The 17,321-nt window shown below is 45.3% G+C and overlaps 1 protein-coding gene across 1 annotated transcript in view; it reads left to right on the top strand.

The window, feature by feature from the left end:
• The window catches only part of Ankrd44 (ankyrin repeat domain 44), a 260,349-nt gene that overhangs the window by 111,308 nt on the left and 131,720 nt on the right, over positions 1–17,321 (top strand). The window contains exon 3 of the mRNA XM_051153824.1: positions 16,705–16,783. Within this exon, the coding sequence (XP_051009781.1) occupies positions 16,705–16,783 (79 nt within the window). The remainder of the gene's footprint in view (positions 1–16,704; positions 16,784–17,321) is intronic.

The raw sequence follows: 17,321 nt of genomic DNA, 5'->3' as shown, positions 1-17,321 counted from the left end.
TTTTAAAAGGAAGACATTAATTTCACTCAGCTTTTATAAAACAACATTGCACAAGTTGGCTTGATGAGCCTTGAACTATATGGGAGAATTTGGGGTTCTTAAGGGATATTCGCAGGAAGCCCGCGTGGTCTTGGTAGTGGGTGGTACCCATGAGGTGCGGCAGAGTGGCAGGTCATGAACAAAAGTTGTGGGCGTGGCCATTGCCCACCAGCTGCAGCAATGTGGCCCTGGGCTAGGAAGCCCAGCTCCTCGTGTTTCAGTTTCCCCAGTGTGAAGGGGGCTTCAGAGCCCTACCTGCTCTGAGTGCAGCTCGCGGCAAGGGCCCGGAGAAGACTGCAGTACCTCGGAGAACACAGCCGGGGCCAGAGGTTCTTTATTTTTTTTATTTTTTTTTCCCTTTTTTTTTTTTTTTTTTATTAATTTATTCTTGTTACATCTCAATGTTTATCCCATCCCTTGTATCCTCCCATTCCTTCCCCCCCCCCCCATTTTCCCATTATTCCCCTCCCCTATGACTGTTCCTGAGGGGGATTACGTCCCCCTATATATTCTCATAGGGTATCAAGTCTCTTCTTGGCTACTTGCTGTCCTTCCTCTGAGTGCTACCAGGTCTCCCCCTCCAGGGGACATGGTCAAATGTGAGGCACCAGAACACGTGAGAAAGTCATATCCCACTCTCCACTCAACTGTGGAGAATATTCTGACCATTGGCTAGATCTGGGAAGGGGTTTAAAGTTTACCTCCTGTATTGTCCTTGGCTGGTGCCTTAGTTTGAGCGGGACCCCTGGGCCCAAATCTGCCTATCATATTGTTCTACTTGTAGATTTCTAGGACCCTCTGGATCCTTTTATTTTGCTGTTCTCCCATGCGTCTCTCATTTAGAGTCCCAATAGGATGCCTTCCCCTCTGTCCCAGTTTCCTGGTAAGTGAAGGCTTTTGTGGGACCAGAGGTTCTTTATTTCAGGGGTGGCTCTTTCTCAGTCAGCAAACCTCAATCCACTGAACAGCTTCTCCAGCATCCTCGCTTTGATCTGCTACCTTTCCACGTTCTGTTTCTCCTCTGATGTGCACGTGGTTCTACCTTTGTTGGAAGCTTGGCTGCCAGCATGTGGTGTTGGTGGGTGGGGTTTCCAATGGTCTGGGAGAGATGATTAGGTCAAGGAGGTTTCCCCCTGAGAAATGAATTAACGCTGTTTCGCAATGCTGGCACGGGCCAGGGTTGTTGGGAAGTTAGGACATTTATGTGTTTGGCCTCTTTTGCAGATGCAGGTCCCCTTTCCACTTCCCCATGTTGGGACATAGCCAGATGACAACACTGTCACTGTGCCCTATGGACTTTCCAAGTTACCCCCTCCCCCCCTTATAACTTACCCAGCCTCAGATATTTTTGTCTTAGTAATACACAAACACAGCATCTTATGCCCTTTTAGAATAGGATTCTTCTCTTTCCCCATGGAGTTATCATGCCTGGTGTCAGAAGGGCTCCCCCCCCACCCCCCCCATCCCCCTGACTCGAGCCTGTCTTTGGATTGCAGGTTTTTTTTTTGTTTTTTTTTTGGCTCCCAGTTGCATTACTTTTGGGAAGGCGCGGCTGTGCTTAGGAAAGCGCAGACTCACTTGACAATTGAAAAGCCTGTGGAGTCTAGGAGACAGGACCAGTACATAAAACAGGTATCAGCAGTTGTGGCCCCAGTAAAGATGTTTCAGGGAGTGGTGACACACTCCTAGAACCCCAGCATTCAGGAGGCGGGAGGATCCCAAGTTCAGAGGCAGCCTTGACATAGTGAGCTTGAGGTCAACCTGGGCTTGGGCATACAACAGAGATCACCTTAGTCAAAGTCCCCACCTACACCAACTCAAAAGCAAAACCAGCCAAACAACAAACAACAAAAAAACCTGTCCCAAAATAAGGTATTCCAACACACACACACACACACACACACACACACACACACACACACACTAACCAAACAGATTTGTGGGTAAATTTAGGGTTCAGTTTTTAGAAGCTGGTGAATTCATAAATACATGCTAGTTGCCTTTTAGCAGTATGGGCTTAAGGGTTGAGCAAAACGCCATTTCATTTCCTCTTCCTGGTTTATCTTAGAAAATCCTTCTTTCATTTTATAAAGATCTGTCGTCACTTTGTCATTTTGAGTGACTCTCTGAAAAGCCCACATGGAAAAGCTCCTCGTATAACTAAGTTTCCTGTACAGGCTGGGGGCAAGAGACACACTGTTGCCTTTCACACCAGCAGCATTGTCGCACTGGAGATGCACCTGCAGGGGTCCTTTCTGGCGTTTGTTCCCAAGAGCGTTCAAATAGCTGGCCACACTCTGTTCACCATCCTCTCTACACAGACTATTTTCTGAGTGTGCTCTTTCCCTGGCTACTGGTCTCCATTACAAGCTCACAGACACTCTCTAGCAGGAACCAGGGCTACCCTAGGGGTGACCCATTTGCTGAGGTTGCCTCACTACTTTTTTTTTTCACCCAGTAACTAACTACAAGTGGTTGTGGCAATGGTAAGCTTTAGTTCCCTGCAAGAGAGATGTGCCACAGCTCCCTGCCACTCTTCCTCCAGTGGTTGGCACGTCTCCATTTTTACCTCGGATCCTGGGGTTCTCTAGACCTAGAGCCCACAGCTGGAGGTGCTTGTGCAGCCCCGAACACGTGTCCCCTCACCTGGGTGGCCGATGCCATCTTGCTACTCTTGAGTTTTGGCCAGACTTGGCTTGTGTCTACTTCATCTTCTCCCAGACCCACCTCCACGCCGCCTTCTCTTTACTTCTTTTCCCATCAGCCAGCGGGAAAGGACATGCTAAAGAAAGAGTTAAAAAGATGCATTGCTGGAATGGGTGTCAGTTGTTGGGGACAAACCACACAGCAGGAACAGTGCAGGGCGCCTTGAAAGCAGCATCTCACCCCACGATTCCGGAGGAAAGTGACATTATTATGTTCATTCGACAGAGAAATGCTGGCTTAGAGAGGGGACCTATTAACGTGCCTGAGGTCATTTGGCTCTCAGTGTGAGTGTTTGAATTAGAGCCTTTGATCTCTGGAGTCCACCAGGATGTACTGCCAGCCACAGAGGTTGCTAAAACCTCAATGTGGGATAAACAGGACAAACCAAGTCCAGCCAGCCGGTAGAAGCTGTGCCTCTAGGGGTGGAGAAAATGAGGAGAAAGGCGGTTATGGAGAGATGGCTCAGAAGTTAAGAGCACTGGCTGCTCTTCCAGAGGTCCTGAGTTCAATTCCTGGAAACCACATGGTGGCTCACAGCCATCTATATTGTGATCTGATGCCCTCTTCTGGCTTACAGATGTACATGCAGTCAGAGCACTATATACATAAAAAAAAAAAAAGGCGGTTCTGGTTAAGAGGCAGGCTTGAGAGGCAGGCTTGATGGGAGGAAAGCATAGTGGTGGAAAGGTGAAGGTCCTGGGGAGGGGGTGGGGCTGTGGTAAGGGCAGGGAGCAGTAGGCACAGTGGGATTCTGTAGTAGGAAAAGGGCCAGGCTAACTAGACTGGCCTGAGTTCTCTCACTACTCGTGCCCTTTCCTCAGTGTGTGGTAGTACCCTCGCTGCTGCTGTGTGAAGGGCTCTCTGAACACAGCTCACCAGCTGACACAGTGTGTGTGAGCTGTGGACCTCACAGTGTGCTGCCTCCAGGGAACAGCCTGGTGCCTCAGAGGGAAAGGCAAAACACCTCACACATGGAGCCTTCAGTGCTGCCTGGGAATTCTAGCACCACAGTAACTGTGCTCTTGGCCTCTTCAACCTGCCCTTGACCTGCTGTTGCTCTTGGAGGTGTCCAGCTACCCACATGCAGTTGGCAGTGTCTGAGGTCACACTTCTAGTGATCCAAGAAGTGTAGAAAGTCCTTACCCAGCCCTGTTGGAAATATAGCAGCTTTTCTTCCTCTGTACTGAATTTCCTGTGAACTTAGGTTCTTGCCTCACAGCGTGGCCAAGGAGTGGATCTTTCCAGCATACCTCAGTCCCTTTGGGAATTCATACTAGGAAAGCCCTGACACTGTAGGCTTGCTCCCTTTTCCTCTTCTTTATGAAGCACTTGAACGGGAGGCTGTTCCTCCCACTCCAGTTTCAACCTTCTCGGTTTTAGAAGCAGGGCAGTGTTCTCCGCCAGCAACATCCCCCCCCCCATGCCCTCCTAGCAACACTTCCCCCCCACCCCAGCTTCCCGCTTGCTCTGGTCTGTTCGTGAGCATCGCCAACTGTGCTTTCTAATTCCAGTGACAGTGTCAGCGCCCCATGCCCCATGCCTGGAATGCTCCTTCCCAGTAGTTTCATTTTAATGGAGTATCTAATCATTCCACACGTACATTGAGGCTAGCCAGACATGAACATAGTCTTAACTTAAAAAAGCTAACCCTAAGAGTCAGCGTCCTTGTCTGACAAATCACTGAGTTCCAAAGAGTGAGGTTGAGGGGGGTGTCACTTTTTTGGGGGGGTCACACTAATGCTACTCTTTGGGACTTATTAGGTGAGGTGTCACAGAGAACAGACTTCCATGGCAGGCGGCCCTCATAGAGGCGGTACAAGTGGGCATTGGAACAGCAGCTGAACTTCACTTCCTGTTTGTACCCTCTCATAAAACCTACTTTTCTCGCTCATTGGATTTAACTGCAAACATGGTTCTAGCTGAGAGCAACAGAGTGGGCCGGAAGACTCTGAAGCAAGGCCAGCTCCCACCTCTGATGGGGCGAAGGCTCATCAGTTGAGTCCAGTTTAGAGGATGTACAAGACACGTAAGAAAACACGACACTACTTACTTAAACCTTTGAAGGCATTCAGATGTGTCTTACCAGAGAAACCTGCAGGCCACCCTCAGAGAGGCGGATCTTTTCCTTTTGAGGTCATAGTGTTCAGTAGAAACTCTAAGGTAAATCAAGTCCTTAGGCTTCTTTTTATTTTATTTTATTTTATTTTATTTTATTTTTTTTTAATTTTTTTTTATTTTTTTTATTTTTATTTATTTATTTTTTTTCCTTAGGCTTCTTTATTCTTCCAGGACATGTGTTGGACAGGCACATATGGCAGGTGTGGGACTATGACAATACAGAGATACCTAAGTGGACTGTGCCCTGGTCATGTGACAGCCATCCCAGAAGCTTATGGTATGGCCAAGGTGCAGTGGGATTGAACCGCCAAGGAGGTTTCGGAGAAAGGGCACTAAGCTGAGTGGGAAAAGGCCTCTTCCGAGTGACCACAAACCTCAAGTCAAGGACTTCGTATTTTGTGGTTTTCGGGTCAAAATCACCCTCGCGCCAGATGCTTCTGCGGCTGCTTCTCTGGTGCTTTGTTTGGTGTCTCAGAGCATCACGTTGCTTTATTTCCGTCTGACTGAAATTTGCTTTTTGAACAGCCTTGAATCTGGCAAGGAAGACAGCAGAAGGAGTTTTGGATGTAAAATAAGAAGTAGGCCAAAGGTTATAACACATGTTTTTTTTTTTTTTTTTCTCATTGGTGTTCAGAGAGCAAGAACTAAGCGTCTTGTCACCCATAAGATCATAACAGAAGCCATGTTAGAACAGTTGTGTCTGAAGTGAAAGCATGCAACTTGGGGGTGAAGCTGAGGCTCCATCCAGGGTTAACATTAAAGATATAGCCCCTGGGCCCAGTGCCACAGGCCAGGGATCCCAGGAACTTAGGAGGCTAGGGCAGGAAGATTAAATGTTCGAGGCCCACCTGGACTACAGCGTGGATTCAAGGCCAGTCCAAGCAACTTAGTGAGCCTATGTTTCAAAACAAAAAGTACAAAGAGGGCTGGAAGCTAGACATGGAAGTGTATGCCTCTCATCCTAGCCCTCTTGAGGCAGTCAGGAGGATTAGGAGTTGGAGGCCAGCCTTGGCTACAGAGCAAGTTCAAAGCCAGCCTGGGCTGCATGAGATGTTATCTCGGCTCCAGCACAAAAGGGAGTGGGGCTGGAGATGCAGCTCAGCCGAGCATGTATGAAGCCAGTACTGGACAACGACGTGAAGGAAAGATTGACATTCAGGGGTTAGGAAAAGCCACGAGGCAAAATATACAGCGAGTTAAGGCACTTGCTAACATTGTCTTGCTAACGATGATGGGGTTTCTGGGCGATCTCAAGGCTGAGCATGAGACACCTTGGTGATCGGGACTGACGGGCAGGAAGCAGGTGAAGGCAGCGTGTCTTCCCAAGCCATGAGGCTTTGGGAAGGTGCGAGCCAACATGTCTCCCTATGAGAGGAAGTGCAGAGTCGTGAAGTGCTGGAGAGACAGGCCTGCACCAGCCCACCCTGCAGTCAGTCATTCAGATTGCCAAACGGCACATAGAGACCTCAGACCTGGAGCAAGCGAGAGGTGATACACAGGGCCCTCATGCCATCAAGCCATCTGTCATTCAATGTTCCCTGGTCACTATTTTATAGTTCACTGGGAAAACTAGTTTTATGTAACTTAACACGTAGGTGGCTTTCAGAAGTGCATATGTATGCAAAGCCGCATTCACGAGAACTATGAATACGTAAATTTAATAGAGAAAGCGCCATACAGTGGACCAGTTGTTCAGATAAGCAGCCAGGGTTTGTGCCGCCTATGTAATGGCACATCTCCGGGCCTTCTGTGGTGTTGAGAACAAAGGTATTTGAGATATTTGTGGGGAAAGATCCTATTCTCGCCGTCCCTTTGTTCTCAGAAACTAGACCATCCTGTGAGGATCCTGAGGGCTTAGTCCATGTGACAGAATACTGGTTTTGAACTGCCAGGCTGCATAGAGTTGGGCTAAAGAAACATCTCCTCTCAAGTCCAGTTCTATAGGGGCCCTCGTGCATCCACGCCTGAGCCTCTGGTGTGTATTCTCAAAGAAGTCCAGGTCTGTGGGAGAAAACCCCGGAGGAGGAAAGTGACTCCCTCATATCTGGTATCTCTGAGGAGTACTGCTCTGTGACTTTGTGACTGTGCTGTCTCAGTTCTGGGACCACTCACAGTAACCTTTGACTGAGTCAGCCTCCCTAAGCATAAGGCGATGTATGGGACTCACTGTAGTGTATTTAGCTCCATGTCCCATTGGCTCAGGTTAAAAGGCCATCCGTGAATACTTCCTGGTTTGGCGGTACAGAAAGTGGCTTCTGGGTTATCTACTGTGAGGACTTTTATATGTTTGTGGGAGAACTTTTAATTAAAAAAAATAATAATATAAGGATTCCACCCTGCAGAAGTCTGTCAGTGTCAGAAAGCTTTGGTGAGGCTTGAGGCACCCGAATCTCATGACATAGGAAAGGAAAAAGGAGGTGCCATATTAAAACTCCCATGCAGAGCCTGGGCAGAGCTTGGGTCCCCAAGACTCACATAAATGCCACATTACATAGCACAAATGTCCCTAATCTCAGTGTACTCCATGGCTGACTAGAGGCAGCGCAGGAGAATCCACAGACAGATTGCCTGCCTCCCTCAGCAGGGGAGAGACCCTGTGTCAGACAAGGAGGAAAGGTGAGGCCTGGCACCTGAAGGTGTCTCTCTCTCTCTCTCTCTCTCTCTCTCTCTCTCAGGTCTCTCTCTCTCTCTCTCTCTCTCTCTCTCTCTCTCTCTCTCTCTCACACACACACACACACACACACACACACACACACACACCAGGCCCAGAACACCCCCATGTGTCCAGGCTGTATCCAGACCTAACTCTGCTGCTGTCAAATGACAGAGAAGGCCTGGTGTAGGAGGAACATTTTCTGAACAGGGAAAGAGCCTTGCTGTGTAGGTATTTGACGTAGTTCTAAAAGGCAGAACCTGGTCTGGATACTATGAGACTGAGGATAAAGAATTTTGGGGTCTAGGTCAAGAGCAGTGGTTCTCACTCTGGGGGTCGTGACCCTTTTGGAGTTTGCATATTAGATATCCCACATGTCAGATACTTTCATAACTATTCATAACACTAGCAAAATTACAGTTATGAGGTAACAAAATAATTTTACAGTGTGAGGGCCTGTATTAAAGGGTGGCGGCATTAGGAAGGTTGAGACCCACTGAGCTGGGGTTTGAGAGGGCTTCCATTACCTGTTGACTAAGGTAGGACAGTGTATAACAGGATACAGGATACGGAGAGCGGTGAGCAGGGCAGGTGCTGTTGCTGGCTGGCTTTGGCTTTGATGATGTACAACCAAATATATTTCTATTATTTTTTTTTAGCCAGCAAAATTACTTCTGCAGAAGATATTCTTTCATCTCCTTGTTCTCTAGAGTTACCATGGGAACTGAAAAAAAAAAATCAAGCCACAAAGACAATGCAATAAAAGCACAGCTAATTTTTATTGGATATCCAAATTGTCTGGAAGGGGAAGAATCCTGTTTTTATTTTGTAGGAAAGGAAAATGCACCTTAAGGAGGTTAACATATTTGTCCAAACTCTCATAGCCCCGAAGTGGCAGAGGAGTGGCTCAGTCAGAGTCAAGGGCAGTCTGAGCTTTTTATTTTTCTAGTGGGGGTGTGTACACACATGCACCCGGGGATTCCACAGGCCCCTTGATGGAGGAGTCCAAACGGCCCAGCCCAGCAGCCTCCAGAGTGCTGTGAAGGGGGCAGATGCACACTGTCCTAGGGGACGGTTCCTACTGTGGCTAACACTTTCATCATGTTCTCACAGAAGCTAATGAGTGCAGGGCCAGAAAAATCCAGGACTGCCAAATACTGGCTTTGTGACTCGGGTAGATCAGTAACTCTGAGTCAGCCTTCATTCCTGTCCTGGGAACTCTGGATAACAGTACATCCTGGGTTGCTTTTCCAGGTTGTCTTAAGAATAAGCTACATGGGAGGGAGTCTCCCTTCCTCTGAGGGGAGGGGAGATGATGGGAGGGGCAATGAGGGCGATGCTGTGAGAAGAGGAAGGAGGGGGGGGTCAATCAAGTTGTAGGGTGATTAAATAAATTGATGGAGGAAAAACAGAATCAACTGCAGTGTATTGATCTGGTAACTTTCTGGAACATTAGGTAAATTATAGTTTTATTGTCACTGATCACAGATGTAATGTTTTGTTTATTTGTACAGAAACACATTCACAAGTCACAAGTTTAAAACTCACTGTAAGATGATGCAGGCTTTGGACAGGAAATAAGCCTCTGCTGTTATTTTTCTGTAATTGCTTAAAACCAGCTTAGCCGAGCTGTCCTGCCTTTGTTTATTGAATAGCAAAGTCTTTTATTACTTACAAAAGGGATTTTATCTTCCTGTTTCCTAAACAGCAATTGTTGAAATACAGTCAGGAGAAAGCAGGCAGGGGATACCCATAAAAGTTGTTCATCCAGACGTAATCAAGCTAACATCTTGATATGCCGCATTAATCTGATGCTTTGGTCCAGACAACTGCATTAGTGGATTTTTTTTCTTATCACTATTACCTACAAACTCTGTCTCTAAAATATCTACCTGGAGGATAGGGGGAAAAAACCTTGTTAAAGTACTAATCAACCTATTTAAATTAGTTTTCTATGAGCCCAAACCCAAAGCTCATAAAGGCTTTATTTTTTTAAATTTATTCAGAGAGAGGGAAAAATAGAGGGAGAGGAAGAGAGAGAAAGGCCCCCAGTAGCTAAGAGTTACTACTGTCTAGAGTGATGGATCTGAGCTCAGATCCTTCCTTCTGGGGCAAGTCTCTCTCAAGCCCTTTCTAACTCTGTGCTAGTGGCTTTCTTTGCTGATGGTAGAGTTTAGTTGAATGTTGAAATAGGAAGTTCACTACCTAGAATGAGAGAGTAAAGGTGTTTTTTTTTTTCCCCCAGTCTCACAGATGGCAGGGACTCTTGTCTCACTGTACCCTCAGGATTGTGAACAGTGCCTGGCATATGGCAGGCCCTCGGTGAATTTATGGACTGAGTAAAAGAGCATGCGCCATAATCTGGCAGCACCACAGCGCGTGTATTTGTTGTTGATGGATATATGGGTTACTTCCTGTTGTGGGTATTGGAGTAAGGCTGTTGAACATGCCTGTGCAGGTCTCTCTGTGGACACACACTTTGATTTCTCTTGGGGAAATCTCAAGAGTTGAGTACCTAGACTGTGTGGTCCAAATATATTTAACTCTTTAAGAAACTGTCAAACTGTTTTCTCAAGTGGTTGTAACAGTTTCCGTTCCCACCAGCTGTCTATGGATGGTTGGGTTGCTCTGCATCATGTGATGTCATTTTGATCAGCAATCTTAATATTTTATATAGTTTTAACTTCTTTCTGTGAATGAACAATGTTGAGCATTGTTTCATGTACTTATTTGCTCTCTGTATATCTTCTCTGATGACTGATATCTGTTTAGGTCTTCTGCCTAATTATACTTAGCATTAGGTTCTTTAAAGGTCTGGTAGAATTCTGTATGAATTTATCTAGTCCCAGGCTTTGCTTTGGATTTCAAACCTACTTCCAGAGATGAAACACGCATCTAAAACTGCTAAGGTAGCCAAGAGTCTGAGACATAGGACATGGGTCCTCGGAACGCATTGCTATTATTCCACTAAGGGAACATAGCAATAAAATAACACTTAATGGCATATTGCTGTACCCATAGATGAGTGCATTGCTCAACCCTCCTTCTTGCTGTAGATGGTAATTAACACAGAGATGCACTGTTGGACAATGTGCAGAGAGTGAGAGACTTTGTAGCTCTTGGACCCAAATGGGATGTCTTCACTGGAGACGGTATTACTGTTTCAGTCTCATTGGTTCTTAAAGATCTGTTTAAGATGTTTATATTCTCTTGGTTTAACTCTGGTAGGTCATCTGTGTCTAGGGATTTATCAATTTCTTCTAGATTCTTCAGGTTTTTTGAATACATGTTTTTGCATGTTTCCTCTAGATTTTCCAGTTTTCTTAAAATATAGTTTTCCCTTATGATCCTCTGACTTTTCATTGACATCTTTTGTAATGTTATTTCTTTAAAAATGCAATATTTTTTGTCCACGTATCTTCATTATACACTATATTAGGATTTATAAGGCTCACCTCTCCCTTTCATCTTTGATTAATAGCTTGGATTTTGTAGCTTTCTTTTGGTTATTTTCACTCAGGGATTGTTGACTCTGTATCATTTCAAAGAACGGATTCTTTGTTTAGCTGATTCTTTCTACTTTCTATTGTCCTTTCAGTCTCTACTTCATTAATTTCTGCCCTGATTTGGGGCTTGACTCAGCTTTTTTTTTTTCTGAGCCCTCAAAGTGAATTATTAAATAATTTACTTATATCTCTGTAGTGTAAACACTTTATAACTATAGACTTTCCTCTTAAAGTTGCCGTAGCTATATCCTCACAGTTCTGATAAGTTGTGTCCTCATTTTTATTTGATTGTAGAAAAATTTTACTTTCTTCTCTCTCCAGTGTACTGGCTGTTCATCAGTGATCCTTCAGTATTCCTGTGTTGCTTGGCATTTTTTCTCCCACTGTGATCTGATAAGCTACAAAAAGCATTTGATTTATTTTTGTCTGTCTTAAGACCTGCTCTGTCTCTTAGGATGTAACCTGTTTGGAGAAGGCTCTGTGAGATGCTGAGAAGAAATGTGTATTCTGCAGCCGTTAGTGGAATCTCATGTGTGTACGATCTGCTTGATTTGTGGGGCTGGCAAACTACGTTTGGAATGCATTTGGCAATACCTCATAAACGGAGCATGCGTATACCTCTACCTGGTGCTGTTTTTCCTTGGGATCTGCCCCGGAGGCTGCCTCACAAGCCTGAGCAGAAGGGCGTGTGTGACGATGCACTCCGCAACTCATTCACGGGGTGGAGAACTGAGATCTCTCTCTCTGTTGTTTTCTGGAAGGCTTGCTTTGCTAGGCTGAGCTGTGGCATTTTATCTCTAAAGGCATGTTTCAAAGCAGGCTTCTGAAGCAGACATAGGCAAATGTCACCGCGTTTGAGTTGGCTGGTGGGCATATGTTCATCTGTTACATAAATACCCCTCAGTATTTGTGAGGAGCTCAATTTAAGAGTAAACACAGAAAATTTGAAAAGAAACTTGACATTTGTTTTCTTTCCTTTTCTTTTTTTCCAGTTCCTTACCTCAAAACCCAGCTTCCTTGCCATTTTGTGCCCTTTTAAAAAATTTAAATCCGAGTCTCTCTTCTTCACATGATTTGAAATCTCTCCAAGATACCTGTTCCGTGTTCAGAGTTTCTTCAGATTGCTTGTCAGGCAGTCCCTGTTCAGGATTGAGTTAAGCTGGCTGGACCCAAGTTGTCAGGTGTTCCCCAGCATTTTGATTTCAGTGGCAGTTAGGACTGACGAGTCAACTCAACTCCTGTATTTCACAGGCTCGTTTTTTCTAATATTGCTCCATTGTATGCATTGACGTGCAAACCAGTTATATCTAGAAAGGGTGTCTTTTTTTTTTTGTTTCTTTCTGTTTGTACACCAGATATTTAGATTGCAAAGAAGATGATGCGCTTTCAGTCGAGGAATCCAAATGCACATGATAAACAGCTCTTCATCTTTAAGATGGAGGGTTGGGGTGCCCTCTTCCTGCCTGTCACACAGTGCTTTCAGCTGTCAGAGTGGCGTGCCATATCAAACTCAATCTGTGTGCTCCTGTGTCAGCAGCTTCCCCCTTTCTTTCTTCTGCTTCTTCCGCGGTAAGGAGACAGCTCGGGAACTTCCCCTGCTGGCTGTCTCTGCCGTACCACATACTTAGCTCAGACCCCAGCTGGCCCTGTGTGGCTCTGGCTATTCATAGAACAGAGGGTTCATCTGCTCGGTTCCCTCAGCTCCCGTCTGGAGGAGCTGGGTCTTCCCTCATCCCATGTGTCTGAATCCACATGCAAAGGGCTGTCTGGCTTTGGTGCTCATGGGTAACAGAAAAGGATCGTCTTCTTTATGGTCCCGTGTTCAGGAGCCAATTCTGGATGCTGTTAAGTTTCAGTCATGGCTGTTGTGAAGGTCTGAGGAATGGGCACTCACTTTGTCATGGTGAGGCAGCTTTGGCAGGAAATGAAAACGGCGAAAGTGCTCAGCTCACCCACAGTGCACAGATGCTGCTCTGAACCTGGCCCATCCTGTGTTCTACTTTTCCAGGAACATCCCCCCCTCCCCAGGCATCCTATGTAGTGCATCCTAGGCTTTGTGGTTAATCAAAGTTCTCAGATAAACTGGGGCCAATAGAGACTGTGGGGGCCCTGGGTGAGATGTGTTTATTTTTTTCAGTTCTCAAGAGATTCTTTTCCATATCTTTTGAAACTTCCTGTCCAGACTTGTTCATAATATGAGTGTGGAAAGGCTTCCCTATGATGTTTGATAATTTCTCCCAGCCTTTGGCATCACAGGGCTGTCACTGTCACTCTGCTGTTAGTCCCTGTCCTATTGTCCTGCATCAGGAAAGTGGTAACTAGACTGCAAGTTTCTTCAATGTGAGAGGACTGGATTGACTTTGTAGTCTTAATATTATGTTCAGCATGTGGCATCTGACAGCATCTTAGCAGATGTTTATGTTCAGGAAATGTGGCAGTGCCATCCTTACGCAGATAGGTCTGGGTTGTGTAAGAGAGTTAGCTGAAACTGGGCAGTGGTGGCGCATACCTTTTAACCTAGCACTTGGGAGACAAAGGCAGCAAGTTCAAGGCCAGCCTGGTCTATAGAGCAAGTTCCAGAACACCCAGGGCTACATGGAGAAGCCCTGCTTCAAAAAAAACCAAACTCCCCCCAAAAAACCAACCACCGCCCCCCCACAAAAACGAAAGTAAGTTATCTGAGCATAAGACAGAGGTAACATCCTTGCATGGTCCCTGCCCTGACTTCAGTGATGGAGTGTGACATGGCAGCATTTGCCAGATAAACCCCTTTCTCCTTCAAGTTGCCAGTGGCGGAGGTGTTTATCATAGCGGCAGAAAGGAAGCAAACTAGAACAAAAGGATTTTAGGCTGCCAAGGGAAATTTTAAGATTATGTTCTTGCTTTCATTTTTATTAAGAAAAATATTTCAGATTGGGATCATGACACATAATTCCCCAACACCAATTTGCTGTGTCGGGCAAATCCTATAACCTACGCAGGCCTCCCATTCTTTTTTTTGTTTGTTTGTTTAAATGACAATAATAAAAGTTGAGAGCAGAGTTGTGTGTCTCCCCTGGTAGGGATGGTTTACAATTAAGCAGTTTGGAAAAGGTAAAATGAAATCATGGTGTACTTACCAAATGGGCTTATGGGCTTGCCCCTTGCAAGCACTCCAGGGTAGCGTTAGCTAGAGCTCGTTTCTAGCAGCATCCTAACTACCTGTCCTCGCCTCCTGTCATTGCGTCTCTGACACCATCGGCTTGGCTTAGGACAATGTGATGCGCTGTGTGACCTTTGAGTTTTCAGCTTGCTGAGCACAGTGATATCATGACAGTCATTCAGCCTTGGCTCATGGTCCTTGCTCATTCCTTGCGGGAGAGCAGAAGGTAGCAACCTTAGTCAGCGACGAAGATGTACTGCTGTTGGCCAGGGTCTTTCTGGCATGTTTCTCTTCTTTTGCTCTGGTGGACAGGTCCCCATTGCAGCTACCTGTCTGACATGTCACCGAAGTGGGGGAGTGTCATTTGGAATAGTCCTTATGGAAAGCTATAGGAAACCTTTGAATGTATATTAATAGCAACACTTGGATCCATCTTAAGAATTTTTACACTACGGTCTCATGGCACACACCTTCTTACTATTATCGGAACTTTAGTTTGAAGAAGCTGTGTCATATAAGAAACCATAGAATCAGCAAATCCAGCCATATAATAATAGACAAACCAAGTTTGCAAGGTGGGGAGAGATGCCAGAACTTATTTTCTTTTTATTTGAGTCCAAGTTCTCAAACAGCATTAACTTTGCTTCGGGTCAAATGAAGTCATAATTTGAAGTAGGATTATCATTGTTTAAATCACTTGGGCAAGGTTGCATTTGTTCAACCAAGCCCTGGATCTAATTCATTTCACAAAAGAGTGCACAATTATGTAGCTCTTGCCCTAATACTGGAGAAAAATTTTAGCATGCATAGTGAGGATTTTTGAGAAAGTAGGACATTAAGATAACAAATATTTTCAGGGGGATAGGAGAATCAATGGAAGAAAGAAAATATTTGTGTCTTAGATGGTTTTGTAGTTTACTGCCTTGATTCTTATATTAGCATGTAGGTTTCCAGACAACTCACTTTTGTTTTCAAAGCTAGGGTAACTCAAGGTTCACCATAGTCTCATAATCGACTAAGCTTTCCAACTTACGTCACCGTCTTTTGGTCGCAGACTGTTCTGTCCTTACTTACAAGTATTATTGCCTGCACATACATGCATGGCACAAGTTTCTGTCTCGTTCAAGCTTCTCTCTTTGTTCACTTAATGCCAGTCCATAAAACCACTCACTAGGTCTTCCAACAGCTAGAGGGGTTTGAAGATCAGGCCCTGTCATGCCCCCTGTCTGCTGTTGGTTTCAGACACGAAATGCACAAAGCAGTCGTCTAAAAGAGTCAGAGGGGAAGGGAGGGCCTGGTCTGTGAGAAACTATCTTGTGAGAACATTATCCCTGGGCTAATAAAAGGTTGTTAGGTCGGTTGTATAATCAAGTGGTACCAGGAGTGAGAGAACCAGCAGTGAGTCCCAGGGAATCATGGGAGGTTGTGGAAGAGACCATGCTTACTGAGGATTTAGTTCAAGCTGGTCCCCCAGGGTCTGCCATGTGCTTGCATAGGGACAAGGAGGAGTAAGAACTGTTATTTACTTCTGGGAAATTTCAACCTTGGAGGATTTTTACAGTTCACTGCCCAAATTAATACACCCGATTCTCACCTTAGCACACACATTTTTTTTTTCTTTTTAGCTTTGCTTTTTAAAAAAAAAAAAATTTATTAATTTATTCAAATTACATCTCGATTGTTAGCCCTTCCCCTGTTTCCTCCCATTCTTCCCTCCCTCCCACTTCCTCCCTTCTCCCCTCCCCTATGTCTGTGATTGAGGGAGATCCCCTCCCCCTATATATGCTCTTAGAATATTGAGTCTCTTCTTGGTAACTTGCTATCCTTCCTCTGAGTGCCGCCAGGCCTCCCCATCCAGGGGACGTGGTCAGAAAAGGGACACCAGAGTTGGAGCACACACATTTTTAAATGATGCAACTGTGCTTTCAAAGCCGGGGTGATGCAGCTCCGATAGTCACTAGGGTCATGTAACTGGCTGAGCTTTCCGCCCCAGGTCATAATGCCATTGTTCGTAGGCACAGACTGAGCCAGTTTTCTCATTTGCAGACAGAGATCTGCTTTAGCTCCCAGCTTAAGCCACACTTGTCTCTCAGATGGTTACCGTTGCACCTGTCAGGCTGTCTGGTCACGCTGGTCATGGTGTGGTTCATGATGCCACAGCTGGTAGACTATTATGCTTCTCTCCCTTGGCAGGGTAATAGGACCACTTGGTGGTATGGAAGCCGAACTGCAGGAAGGAGCCATTCAGCTTAGACCCAGCTCACATAATCTGAGTCTTGTGTCCTGAGTGTGTAGTGTCTTCAGCAGCTTATCCTTTGAGAGGACTCTCAGGGCAGCGGCAATAGCCTGTACTGTTTTGAGAGTCTAACCCTAGTCCTAGAAAAGAGGTTTCTCATGGCTGTAATGGGGTTTTTGTTAAACTCACCTGCAATGCTTGGTCTTCAAGTCGTATTTACAAGCATGAACTTCAGAGTGAGTGATGGATCCTAACATCAGCTTCCACTGACTGATGTATACTTACTTGGATTTGTCTATTTCAGGACTCTGAGAAACGGACCCCGCTTCATGTGGCTGCGTTCCTGGGAGATGCAGAGATCATTGAGCTCCTGATTTTGTCAGGTAAATAACTACTGTGTTCAGAAAAACTAACTGCGCATGGCAGCTCAGATAACCAGTTCACTAGGCTGCCAACTACAATGCACAAAACAGAATCTCTTCACTTTTCACTTGACCAGCAATTTATCCTTATGCAAAATACAATAAAAGAAATTGTTATTTGGCAGTGATTCCTTTTTTTTATTATTTATTTTTTTGGTTTTTCAAGACAGGGTTTCTCTGTGTAGCCTTGGCTGCCCTGGACTCGCTTTGTAGACCAGGCTGGCCTCAAACTCACAGTGATCCGCCTGCCTCTGCCTCCCGAGTGCTGGGATTAAAGGCGTGCACCACCACGCCTGGCAACTTGGCAGTGATTCTTGAATAAAATATTTTATATTGCTTTGAAAGTCCGATTCCTGTCTATCTTGTTAGACTTGGCATTATAGACAAATTCACGACATTTGAATATCTTGATTTTTTTTTTATATGTAAGAAAATAAAACTGGTTTAAAGTCAACATCACACACACATACACACACACACACACACTCTGTATGAGTTT

The sequence above is a fragment of the Acomys russatus genome, chromosome 12, assembly GCF_903995435.1.
Source record: "Acomys russatus chromosome 12, mAcoRus1.1, whole genome shotgun sequence".
NCBI classification, from domain to species: Eukaryota; Metazoa; Chordata; class Mammalia; order Rodentia; family Muridae; genus Acomys; species Acomys russatus.
This window is presented reverse-complemented; position numbering and strand designations above follow the sequence as displayed.